The 13,110-nt window shown below is 35.2% G+C and overlaps 1 protein-coding gene across 1 annotated transcript in view; it reads left to right on the top strand.

Moving 5' to 3' along the window:
* SASS6 (SAS-6 centriolar assembly protein) overlaps positions 1-13,110 on the top strand; it is a 51,966-nt gene that overhangs the window by 16,150 nt on the left and 22,706 nt on the right. Inside the window, exons 8-11 of the mRNA XM_060026171.1 lie at positions 9,226-9,417; positions 12,211-12,405; positions 12,537-12,626; positions 12,705-12,884. Of these exons, the coding sequence (XP_059882154.1) occupies positions 9,226-9,417; positions 12,211-12,405; positions 12,537-12,626; positions 12,705-12,884 (657 nt within the window). The remainder of the gene's footprint in view (positions 1-9,225; positions 9,418-12,210; positions 12,406-12,536; positions 12,627-12,704; positions 12,885-13,110) is intronic.

The following is a 13,110-nucleotide window of genomic DNA, read 5'->3' as shown; positions in this document are numbered from 1 at the left end:
ATTTTAATTTACATATTCTAATAGTTTTGGAGATTCTCTTAGGTTTTTCTGGTAGATATGTAAACTATACAAAATGGTAATTTATCTCTTCCAAAATTTATATCATTTTTTTCTTATGCAGAGAAATGATAAATAATAGTGGAATCCCTATCTTGTTTCAGTGCTTTTTAATTTAATTTTTATTTTATATTGAAGTACAGTTGATTTACAGTATTGTGTTAGTTCCAGGTGTATAGCAAGGTAATTTCAGTTATATATATATATGTATATCCATTCTTTTTCAGAGTCTTTTCCCATATAGGTTATTACAGAATTATTGAGTAGAGTTCTGTGTGCTATACAGTAGGTCCTTGTTGATTATCTGTTTTATATATAGTAGTGTGTGTGTTAATCCCAAACTCCTAATCTATCTCTACCCCCCCTCCTTTTCCCTTTGGTAAACATAAGTTTGTTTTCAAAGTCTGTGAGTCTGTTTCCATTTTGTAAATAAGTTCATTTGTATCATTTTTTAAGATTCCACATATAAGTGATATCATGTGGTATTTGTCTTTGTCTGACTTCCTTCACTTAGTATGATAATCTTTAGGTCCATCCATATTGCTGCAAATGACATTATTTCATTCTTTTTTATGGCTAAGATTCCTTTGTATATAAGTACCACATCTTCTTTATCCATTCCTCTATCAATGGACATTTAGGTTGCTTCCATGTCTTGGCTGCTGTAAATAGTGCTGCAGTGAATACTGGGGTACATGTATCCTTTCAAATTATGGTTTTCTCCAGATATATGCCCAGGAGTGGGATTGCTGGGTCATATGGTAGCTCTATTTTTAGTTTTTTAAGGAACGTCCATACTACTCTCCATAGTGGTTGTAGCAGTTTACATTCCCACCAACAGTGTTGGAGGGTTCCCTTTTCTCCACACCCTCTCCAGCATTTACTGTTTGTAGACTTTTTGTTACTGGTGTGAGGTGATAGATACCTCACTGTAGTTTTGATTTGCATTTCTCTAATAATTAGTGATGTTGAGCATCTTTTCATACGCTTTTTGACCATGTATATGTCTTCTTTGGAGAAATGTCTACTTAGGTCTTCTGCCCGTTTTTTGACTGGGTGGTTTTTTGATATTGAGCTGTATGAGCTGTTTGTATATTTTGGAAATTAATCCCTTATTAATCGCTACATTTGCAAATATTTTCTCCCATTCTGTGTGTTGTCTTTTCGTTTTGTTCATGGTTTCCTTGGCTGTGCAAAAGCTTTTAAGTTTCATTAGGTCCCATTTGTTTATTTTTGCTTTTATTTTCATTACTATAGGAGGTGGATCCAAAAAGATCTTGCTGTGATTTATGTCACAGAGTGTTCTGCCTATGTTTTCCTCTAAGAGTTTTATAGTATCCGGTCTTACATTTAGGTCTTTAATCCATTTTGAGTTTATTTTTGTGTATGGTGTTAGAGAATGTTCTAATTTCATTCTTTTACATGTAGCTGTCCAGTTTTCCCATCACCACTTATTGAAGAGACTGTCTTTTATTTCTCCATTATATATTCTTACCTCCTTTGTTGTAGATTAATTGACCATAGGTGTGCAGGTTTGTTTCTGGGCTTTCTGTCCTGTTCCATTGATCTGTATTTCTGTTTTTGTGCCAGTACCATAGTGTTTTGATGACTGTAGCTTCATAGTATAGTCTGAAGTCAGGGAGCTGGATTCTTCAAGCTCCATTTTTCTTTCTCAGGATTGCTTTGGCTATTTGGGGTCTTTTGTATTTCCATACAAATTGTAAAATTTTTGTTCTAGTTCTATGAAAAATGCCATTGGTAACTTGATTGGTATTGTATTGAATCTGTAGATTGCCTTGGGTAGTATAGTCATTCTGACAATATTGATTCTTCCAATCCAAGAACATGGTATATCTTTCTATCTGTGTCATCTTCGATTCTTTCATCAGCATCTTATAGTTTTCAGAGTACAGATCTTTTTCCTCCTTAGGTAGATTTATTACTAGGTATTTTATTCTTTGATGAGATGGTAAATGGGATTGATTCCTTAATTTCTTTTTCTGATCTTTCACTGTCAGTGTATAGAAATGCAAGAGATTTCTGGGTATTAATTTTGGTAAGTTAATCTTTTTTGGTAAATAGCTGAAATACCTCTCCAGTAGGAATGATGTTTGCTCTGCTTTTGAGAAAGTTTTCTTCTGTCTGGCTTCCAAAGAGTGCTAAGTCAGATGAAGTGACTTTTGGGGATTTAACCAAATAATCATTTTTCTCACTTTAGTAGTAAAATAATGATAATAATAGATTTCCAAAAGTGGAACCAATTTTGAATTCAGAAGATAATATTTAGTCAAAGATTTTTAATATCCTGTTGAAGCAGTTTGCTAATATTTAATTTAGGACATTTGTATATATATTCACACATGAGATTGGTCTGAGATTACTATTATCCTGCACTCTGTCTTAGTCTGCTAATTAAAATTACGGATTTTGGACTATGGTATTAGAATTATGCTAGCGTCAGGAAAGGTATGAAAACATTTTCTGGTTTTCTCTATGCTTTGGAACAGTCAAATAATGAAGAATTATCTGTGCCTTGAAGGCCTGATAGAATTAGCCTTTTATCATTTGGGTCTGATGTCTTTTTTTTTTTGACAATTTTTCTTTTTTAACATCTTTATTGGAGTATAATTGCTTTACATTGTTGTATTAGTTGCTGCTGTAAAATATACTGAATCAGCTATATGTATATATAGATCCCCATATCCCCTCCCTCATGCGTCTCCCTCCCACCCTCCCTATCCCACCCCTCTAGGTGGTCACAAAGTATGAGCTGATCTCCCTGTGCTATGTGGGTGCTTCCCACTAGCTAGCTATTTTACATTTGGTAATATATGTATGTTAGTGCCACTCTCTCACTTCATCTCCGCTTACCCTTGCCCCTCCCCATGTCCTCAAGTCCATTCTCTTAAGTCTGCATCTTTATTCCTGTCCTGCCCCTAAGTTCTTCAAAACCTTTTTTGTTTTGTTTTTTAGATTCCATATATATATGTTAGCATACTGTATTTGTTTTTCTCTTTCTAACTTACTTCACTCTGTATGACAGACTCTAGGTCCATCCACCTCACTACAAATAACCAATTTCATTTCTTTTTACGACTGAGTAATATTCCATTGTATATATGTGCCACATCTTTATTCATTCATCTGTCGATGGACACTTAGGTTGCTACCATGTCCTGGCTATTGTAAATAGTGCTGCAATGAACATTGTGGTACATGACTCTTTTTGAATTATGGTTTTCTTAGATTGTATGTCCAGTAGTGGGAATACTGGGTCATATGGTAGTTCTAGTTTTAGTTTTTTAAGGAACCTCCATACTGTTCTCCATAATGACTGTCAATTTACATTCCCACCAACAGTGTAAGAGGGTTCCCTTTTCTCCACACCCTCTCCAGCATTTATTGTTTGTAGATTTTTTGATGATGGCCATTCTGACCGGTGTGAGGTGATATCTCATTGTAGTTTTGATTTGCATTTCTCTAATGATTAGTGATGTTGAGCATCCTTTCACTTGTTTGTTGGCAACCTGTATATGTTCTTTGGAGAAATGTCTATTTAGGTCTTCTGCCCAGTTTTGGATTGGGTTGTTTGTTTTTTTGATATTGAGCTGCATGAGCTGCTTGTATATTTGGGAGATTAATCCTTTGTCAGTTGTTTTGTTTGCAAATATTTTCTCCCATTCTGAGGGTTGTATTTTCATCTTGTTTATGGTTTCCTTTGCTGTGCAAAAGCTTTAAAGTTTCATTAGGTCCCATTTGTTTATTTTTGTTTTTATTTCAATTTCTCTAGGAGATGGGTCAAAAAGGATCTTGCTGTGATTTATGTCATAGAGTGTTCTGCCTATGTTTTCCTCTAAGAGTTTTATAGCGTCTGGTCTTACATTTAGGTGTTTAATCCATTTTGAGTTTGTTTTTGTGTATGGTGTTAGGGAGTGTTCTAATTTCATTCTTTTACATATAGCTGTCCAGTTTTCCCAGTACCACTTATTGAAGAGGCTGTCTTTTCTCCATTGTATATTCTTGTCTCCTTTATCAAAGATAAGGTGACCGTATGTGCATGGGTTTATCGCTGGGCTTTCTGTCTTGTTCCATTGATCTATATTTCTGTTTTTGTGCCAGTACCATACTGTCTTGATTACTGTAGCTTTGTAGTATAGTCTGAAGTCAGGGAGCCTGATGCCTCCAGGTCCATTTTTCTTTCTCCAGATTGCTTTGGCTATTTGAGGTCTTTTGTGTTTCCATACAAATTGTGAAATTTTTTGTTCTACTTCTGTGAAAAATGCCAGTGGTAGTTTGATAGAGATTGCATTGAATCTGTAGATTGCTTTGAGTAGTATAGTCATTTTCACAATGTTGATTCTTCCAATTGAAGAACATGGTGTATCTCTCCATCTGTTTGTATCATCTTTAATTTCTTTCATCAGTGTCTTATAATTTTCTGCATACAGGTCTTTTGTCTCCCTAGGTAGGTTTATTCCTAGGTATTTTATTCTTTTTTGTTGCAATAGTAAATGGGAGTGTTTCCTTGATTTCTCTTTCAGATATTTCATCATTAGTATACAGGAATGCAAGAGATTTCTGTGCATTAATTTTGTATCCTGCTACTTTACCAAATTTATTGATTGGTCCTAGTAGTTTTCTGGGAGCATCTTTAAGATTCTCTGTGTATAGTATCATGTCATCTGCAAACTGTGACAGTTTTACTTCTTTTCCGATTTGGATTCCTTTTATTTCTTTTTCTTCTCTGATTGCTGTGACTAAAACTTCCAAAACTATGTTGAATAATAGCGGTGAGAGTTGGCAGTCTTGTCTTGTTCCTGATCTTAGTGGACATGGTTTTGGTTTTTCACCATTGAGAACGATGTTGGCTGTGGGTTTGTCGTATTTGGCCTTTATTATGTTGAGGTAAGTTCCCTCTATGCCTACTTTCTGGAGAGTTTTTATCGTAAATGGGTGTTCAATTTTGTCGAAAGCTTTCTCTGCATCTATTGAGATTATCATATGGTTTTTATCCTTCATTTGCTAATATGGTGTATCACATTGATTGATTTGCATACAATGAAGGGATAAATCCTCACTTGATCATGATGTATGATCCTTTTAATGTGCTCCTGGGGTAAACCTGAGATAAACCCCACTTGATCATGGTGTATGATCCTTTTAATGTGCTGCTGGCTTCTGTTTGCTAGTGTTTTGTTGAGGATTTTTGCGTCTGTGTTCATCAGCGATATTGGCCTGTAGTTTTCTTTTTTTGTGACCTCTTTGTCTGGTTTTGGTATCGGAAGTCTCTGAGTCCATCCTCAGTTCTTTTCATTCTTTTTTCTTTATTCTGCTCTGTGGTAGTTATTTCCACTTATCTTCCAGGTCACTTATCTGTTCTGCTGCCTAAGTTACTCTGCTATGCTTCATTCTAGAGAATTTTTAATTTCATTTATTGTGTTGTTCATCATTGTTTGCTTGCTCTTTAGTTGTTCTAGGTCCTTGTTAAACATTTCTTGTATTTTCTCCATTCTATTTCCAAGATTTTGGATCATCTTTACTATCATTTTAGATTTTGGATCATCTTTAATATCATTACTCTGAATTTTTTTTCAGGTAGACTGCCTGTTTCCTCTTCATTTGTTTGTTGTGGTGGGTTTTTACCTTGCTCCTTCATCTGTTGCGTATTTCTCTGTCTTCTCATTTTACTTTACTTACTGTGTTTGGGGTCTCCTTTTTGCAGGCTGCACGTTCGTAGTTCCTGTTGTTTTTGGTGTCAGCCCCCAGAGGGTAAGGTTGGTTCAGTGGCTTGTGTTGGCTTCTTGGTGGAGGGGACTGGTGCCTGTGTTCTGGTGGATGAGGCTGGATCTTGTCTTTCTGGTGGGAAGGACCGCATCCGGTGGTGTGTTTTGGGGTGTCTGTGAACTTAGTATGATTTTAGGCACCTCTCTGCTAATGGGTGAGGTTGTGTTCCTGTCTTGCTAGTTGTTTGGCATGGCGTGTCCAGCACTGTAGCTTGCTGGTTGTTGAGTGGAGCTGGGTCTTAGTGTTGAGATGGACATCTCTGGGAGAGCTCTCGCTGATTGATATTACATGGGGCCAGGAGGTCTCTGGTGGTCCAGTGTCCTGAACTTGGCTCTTCCACTTCAGAGGCTCAGGCCTGACCCCCTGCTGGAGCACCAAGACCCTGTCCGCTGCACGGCTGGAGTACCTTGACAGTAGGAGAAGCTGGCCTGCAGTGGTTCTCCTTCTGCGCTACACATTAGAATCACCTGTTTCTTCCTTGTTTTGCCCCAAAGGCAGTGTTCCACAGAGAAAAACAGTAGCCTTGAAAATAGTCACAGCTCTAAGACTCGTTTCTTTTTCCCTTTGTGCTTAGTTGGGTTTCACTTGCTCACAGAGGGCCTCGTGCAGAGGCCTTGCACCCAGCTCTTCTGACCGGAGTTCCTAGTGTGGAATGGCTACCGCTAGCACCTCAGCTCAGGCGGGCCGTGTGCATGGGTCTGATGCCTTTTTAAGGCATTTTTCTTTAGGTTCTTTTCTGATTTCCTTCATGATTATTGGTCCTTTTGGATTTTCTGTTTTTTCTTGAGTTATGTTAGTTATATTTCCTTAAAAAGCCATGTATTTCATCTTTGTGTTTAAATGTATTAGTAAATTATCTTATATGTTGTTTTATGATTTTTAAAGTCTTCATACCATTTCTCTTACATTCTTAATGTCTTTTTTTTAATGAGACTTGTTTGTCTGGTTTTTTGTAGTATTTTTAAAGAACCAGTTTTTTCTTTCATTAATTAGTTCTATACTGTCTCCCCACCCACCCCGATTTCATTAATTTCTATTGTTTACTAAAGTTTTTTTTGCCTCTATTTTCAAACAAGTTAGGTTCTAAAAGTCTCATAATAAGTGTATTTGTTTATAACACCAAAATGACTGAAGGATTTGTTTGCATTCCTTACTGCATTTTCTAATAGGATTGTGAATCAGTCCTTTGAGACTTTAAAACCAAGCAAGCCACTCTTCTCTTCCTGCTGATAGATAGTCTATAGGGCAGTGATTTTAAGACTTTAGTGTACATCACAATCACCTGAAATAAACAAAGTAGAAAATGTAAATATTGTAATTCTATCCATTACACTTTTTAAAACAAAAGCTCCAAAATTCCGATTATCGCTGGGATAAATCCAGTTTTGTTCTGTTTTGTTTTTTTTGTGGTACGCGGGCCTCTCACTGTTGTGGCCTCTCCCGTTGCGGAGCACAGGCTCCGGACACGCAGGCTCAGCGGCCATGGCTCACAGGCCCAGCTGCTCCGTGGCATGTGGGATCTTCCTGGACCAGGGCACGAACCCGTGTCCCCTGCATCGGCAGGCGGACTCTCAACCACTGTGCCACCAGGGAAGCCCTAAAGCCAGTTCTTTATGTTTATAATCTTTGGTCTCTGTTGCCTTCAGTGTGTTTAATTACCCTCTTAGACAGTTACAGTTAGCATCTGTACCAGTTTGCTCATTGTTATTTTTTTCTTGATTGCTCCTTGAGTGTTTTCTTCCAAGGTTGCATTTTCAGTTTTGTATGGACTCTTTTTTTCTGTTTTATCTCTTTTTCTTCCTTCTTCTCTCAATTTTAGTTTCCAAAAATGAGGAATTCTTAAAATACTCATGTAAAATTCCCAAAGTATTTTATGAGAGAGACACTCTCCTGGTTTTGTGGTAGGAATTTTTGAATGGGTACAACATTTCTGGAATGCAGTTTTGGAACTAGTATCAAACTTTATATTTGTTTACATATTTTTGACCTATAATTGATCAAAAGGAAATAATCTGAATTTGGATGTATGCTTATGTACAAAAATATTAACCATAGTTTTATTCGTAATTGTGAAAAATTGTGAACTCAGTATCCATAGTAGAGCAGGGGTTAATTGCATTATGGTATAGCCATGGGATAGAATATTGTGCAGCTATTAAAAGTATTTACAAAGAGTTTTTTAATGATGTGAGGAGGTGCAAATGCTAAAGGATTAAAAAGCATGATTAAATTGTGTAAGCAGGTTGGTCTCATTTTGTTAAATTTAACTATGTGTGTTATGTGTGTATGTGTGGTGTCAGTATAAGCGTATAAATGACTCGAAAGGAATATTCCTAAATATTTAGAATGACACCTTGGATGAGATCATCGGTTATTTGTGATTTCTTTCTTTATGCCTTTAAGAGAATGTATAACTTTCATAATGAGAAAAATACTCTTTATTTTTTAAATGTATTTAGGATTTGATAGTGTTCATCAACAAATTATTTAACATTTTTAAAATTTGTTATTGAATGAAAGATTCTTTAAATTCTGTAGTGCTTTACAGTTTTTAAAGTTTCACATGCATAATTTTATATAATCCCATAATAACTCTTTTTTAATCCTCTAACCCTATATAGCCCCTCCCCCTTCCCTCTCCTCACTGATAACCACTAGTTTGTTCTCTGTATCTGTGAGTCTGCTTCTTTTTTGTTTTATTCACTAGTCTGTTGTATTTTTTAGATTCCACATATAAGTGATATCATACAGTATTTTTCTTTCTCTGACTTATTTCATTTAGCATAACGCCCTCCAAGTCCAACAACAGAAATTATTAAGATAGATTAGTGGTATGATTCAAAGAGGTACCAGAGATTTCAGAGTTACAACTATGTTCAAATTTTATTGTTGGTGAAATGTAACAACTAAATGTAAGACTGAGCAATACCTTGTCAATTTTACAAGTTTAGATGTTTCTTTCATTAGAAGACATATATACTGGTTGTAAAAAACTGAAACAGTATAATGTGGTTTAAAGCAAACACTGAATGTTCCTTATGTACCTGCTCATTTGTTTTCTCAGAAATAGGTTCACACTATATATACTATTTTGCAATTTGCTTTTTTCTTTTTTAACTTAATCCTATATCATTCTTCCCTTAATTTGAAGACCATTATGTCTAAACATGTGGGTTTAGGAGAAGAAGAAATTATGAACAAGATGATAGTGGTAAATTTGACTTTGTTGACTTTTCTTTTTCATGAAACCCATAATTGAAAATGGATTCTCTTAAAAGCAAGGAAATCTTATAAAGAAGAATAATTAGGATTTTTTTTTCTTCAAATCTCATGTTTGTATTTTTTTTTCTTTGAATTTTGGTACTGTATTTTATTATATAATAGGCACAGGTTCGATACCAACAGCAGCATGAACAACAGAAAAAAGATTTAGAAATCCTCCATCAACGAAACGTCCAGCAGCTACAAAACAGATTGTCTGAGTTAGAATCTGCTAATAAAGACCTCACTGAAAGGAAATATAAAGGAGACTCTACCATCAGAGAACTTAAAACAAAACTGTCTGGTGTTGAAGAGGTATGGAACGTTGGGGTTGGTCTTCCCCTCCCCCAATTTAAAAGCACAGTTTAATTTAGTGACTTGATTTTAATTTGTTTATTACTTTATTACTTGTACGGGTGGTGTTCTGGATGCTCTGCAAGGATCTCTTGTAGTTTTAGGGTAGTCAGTTCAGACAATACGAAAAAAATGGAGAATCGAAAATCTAATAAAATGGACTAATTGAGAACAGCGCTAAGGTAAACTTGGATATTTTTTGTTGGGGCCTTGAGTAGCAGCTCTTTGGCACAGTCCGCAGATCTTTCAGTGTACTTTCAACATCAGCACAGTGTCTGTGGCTCAGGGTGCTCAGTGTTGGCAGGGCTGGTTCTTTCTTTCAGTCTACTCAACATATTAAACAACTATATGAAGTTTAGTGTCTAGAAATAATAATGCTAATGATAATAGAAATGATAATAGCTAATGCTTACTGAACACTGTTTTATGTGCTTTGCATATATATTAACTCATTTAATTCTTATAACAATTATTTTAAAGAAGGTACTGTTATTATCCCCATCTTACAGATGATGAAACTAAGGCACAGAGAACTTAAGTAACTTGCCCAAGTTGGCATGGCCATAAGTAGAAAAGTGAGGATTGAAATCCTTTATTTACCTGTCTCTAGTACTACCTTGTTCTTTTAGGCAACAGAGACATTTAAAATATTTTGCTATAGTGGTACTTTTGTTGATACTTTGCCAGTGATGATAGACTCCTTCCTAGCATTATTATACATTATTGTCATATGAGTTATTAGAAAACATATGTAGATTTTGTTAAGTCTGTCATGTTTGAATGTAAAGATCTCCAGTGTTATTCTAGCTCACAAGACATCCAACTCCATTTGACCAGTCTGTTATGCTTAGAAACTCTAAAGCCTGATTTTTTTTTTTTTTTTTTTGCGGTACGCTGGCCTCTCACTGTTGGGCCTCTCCCGTTGCGGAGCACAGGCTCCGGACGCCCAGGCTCAGTGGCCATGGCTCACGGGCCCAGCCGCTCCGTGGCATGTGGGATCTTCCCGAATCGGGGCACGAACCCACATCCCCTTCATCAGCAGGCTGACTCTCAACCACTGCGCCACGAAGGAAGCCCTAAAGCCTGACTGATTTTATGTTCAGATCCTCACAGCATTCTGTCCTAACAATTAGATGTCTTCAGTCCTTCTCACTACCCTCTTCACCTTTCACATCAGTTAGTAAAACATTTCAGCCTGCATAGTACATTGGATAGTGAATACTTCATTATAATGCTACGTGGTTTCTTCTGTTTTAGCACTGACACTGGCCAGTGTATATAAACAGTGTGCTTTGTTATGTTGATTTTCATATAATGTAATCAAAATATTTCTTCCAAGCTTTGCATAAGACTTGCAAATTATGAGTCCTGGGAATTTTCTTTTTTAAACTTCTGAGTATTGTTACCTAATTATGTTAAATTATACCTTTTAGAGATTAGTACCCTAAAATTAGTAATTACTACCGTTTATCAGGTATTTACTATGTGCCAGGCAATGTGCTAAGTAGTTTATGTAAGGGTTTTTGTGAAGATGAAATTAAATAATTTATGAGGTGTTTTTTCTATTCTACAAATAAGGGACTGAAATTTAAGGAGGTTAAGTAATTCCCAGGGTCACACAGAAGAGCCAGGATTTGTATTCTAAGTCTGCCTGATAGCAGAGTCTGTGTTTCTAAAACCACTATGGTATAATACTATGAAATTATTTTGTAAAGTTTTTGTTAAAACCGAAAACTAATTAGGAATACTACATACTGGGCTTTAGTATAGTATACTGGCAACATTTGGACTGATATTAGCTGATTGAGATGTGATCTAGTATAGATATTTTTAAAAATTATTTTTTAATATTATTTTCATATTTTCCATTATGGTTTATCATAGGTTATTGAATATAGTTCCCTGTGATATACATTAGGACCTCGTTATTTATCTATTTTATACGTAGTAGTTTGTATCTGCTAATCCTAAACTCCTAATTTAGCCTGCCCCCCAGCTGCCCTTTTGGTAACCACAAGTTTGTTTTCTATGTCCGTGAGTCTGTTTCTGTTTTGTAAATATGTTCATTTGTATCATATTTTGGATTCCACATATAAGTGATATCATATAGTATTTCTTTCTCTTTCTGACTTCACTTAGTATAATAATCTGTTTTTAATTAACAATTATTGTCAGTTAACAATATCTCATGCATGATTCCTTGGCTACCCTTGGAAACAGTTGAAGAACTCAGGCCATATCTCACACTAATGAAATCAGAATCTCTTGGGCATGGTACCAGGCATCAGTAGTTTTTAAAGCTTTCCAGGTGATTTCAATATGCAGACTAGATTGAGAGTCACTGCTTTGGTGGTAGAAGGATAGGGCTTTCTTTTCATTTATATATTTTATGTATTTTGAAATTCTGTTATAATGAGCATTTATTACCTAAGTGATTTTTTTTAAACTGTAGATTTCAAGACATCAGAAAATTCTTGTTACTGGTTTTCAAAAGTTCTAGTAATTTATTCATAAATAAGGATTGTTTTATTTTCCCTTGTCATTGCATTAGATACTAGTGTATTTTACAATTATATTTCAGATCTACAAGTTACATGTGCCTTTAGAGAGACCTTCATTTCTTTAAAAGAACACCAGTACTAGAACTTTAAAGTTATTAAAGACAATTTTTCTGTTTTAAATATCTTAATTATAAATTACCGAACCAGCCAACTTTCCTTTTTCATAATGCAACTTTTTTTTTTCCTCCTCTAGGAGCTCCAGCGGGCTAAGCAAGAAGTCCTCTCTTTGCGAAGAGAGAATTCTACACTTGATGCTGAGTGCCATGAAAAAGAAAAGCATATTAATCATCTACAAACAAAAGTGGCTGTTTTAGAACAGGAAATCAAGGATAAGGATCAGCTTGTTTTAAGAACAAAAGAAGCATTTGATACAATCCAGGAACAAAAGGTCTGTTTTAAAATTTTCTAAACAAATTGATGGTTTATAAATGATCTATAAATGATCACGTTTATAAATGATACTTTTCCTAAATAAACACAGACTTCCTAATTATTCATGTTTTTAAAAATATGTATCAGGTGGCTTTAGAAGAAAATGGTGAGAAAAATCAGGTACAACTAGGAAAACTTGAAGCTACAATAAAATCATTATCAGCTGAACTTCTTAAGGTTTGTTTTTAAAAACTTAATAGAATATTGATATTTCATTGGATTATGTAGAGATGTACATATAAAGCTCTTTTACAGGCAAATGAAATTATCAAAAAGTTGCAAGGGGATCTGAAGACCTTAATGGGTAAATTGAAACTAAAGAATACAGTAACTATTCAGCAAGAGAAACTCTTGGCTGAGAAGGAAGAAAAATTACAAAAGGAACAAAAAGAATTACAAGATGTTGTACAGTCTCTCCGAATTAAAGAGCAAGAGGTAGTTAATATTTTATATTTTTGCGTGTGTGACTATTTGCAAAGCATAATGAATTTCCTCATGTATTTTTAAAACTTCTACTTCGTTATATCAGAGAATAGTTTTGGCTTTTTTTCCCCAAAAGAACGTGACTATAATCAATAGAATTTAATAACCTATTTCAGTTTGAAAAGTTAGTTATCATGACTCAGATACCTTGAGTGTTCATACGTATATATGTGTATGT

This window comes from Delphinus delphis, chromosome 1, assembly GCF_949987515.2.
Source record: "Delphinus delphis chromosome 1, mDelDel1.2, whole genome shotgun sequence".
NCBI lineage: Eukaryota > Metazoa > Chordata > Mammalia > Artiodactyla > Delphinidae > Delphinus > Delphinus delphis.
This window is presented reverse-complemented; position numbering and strand designations above follow the sequence as displayed.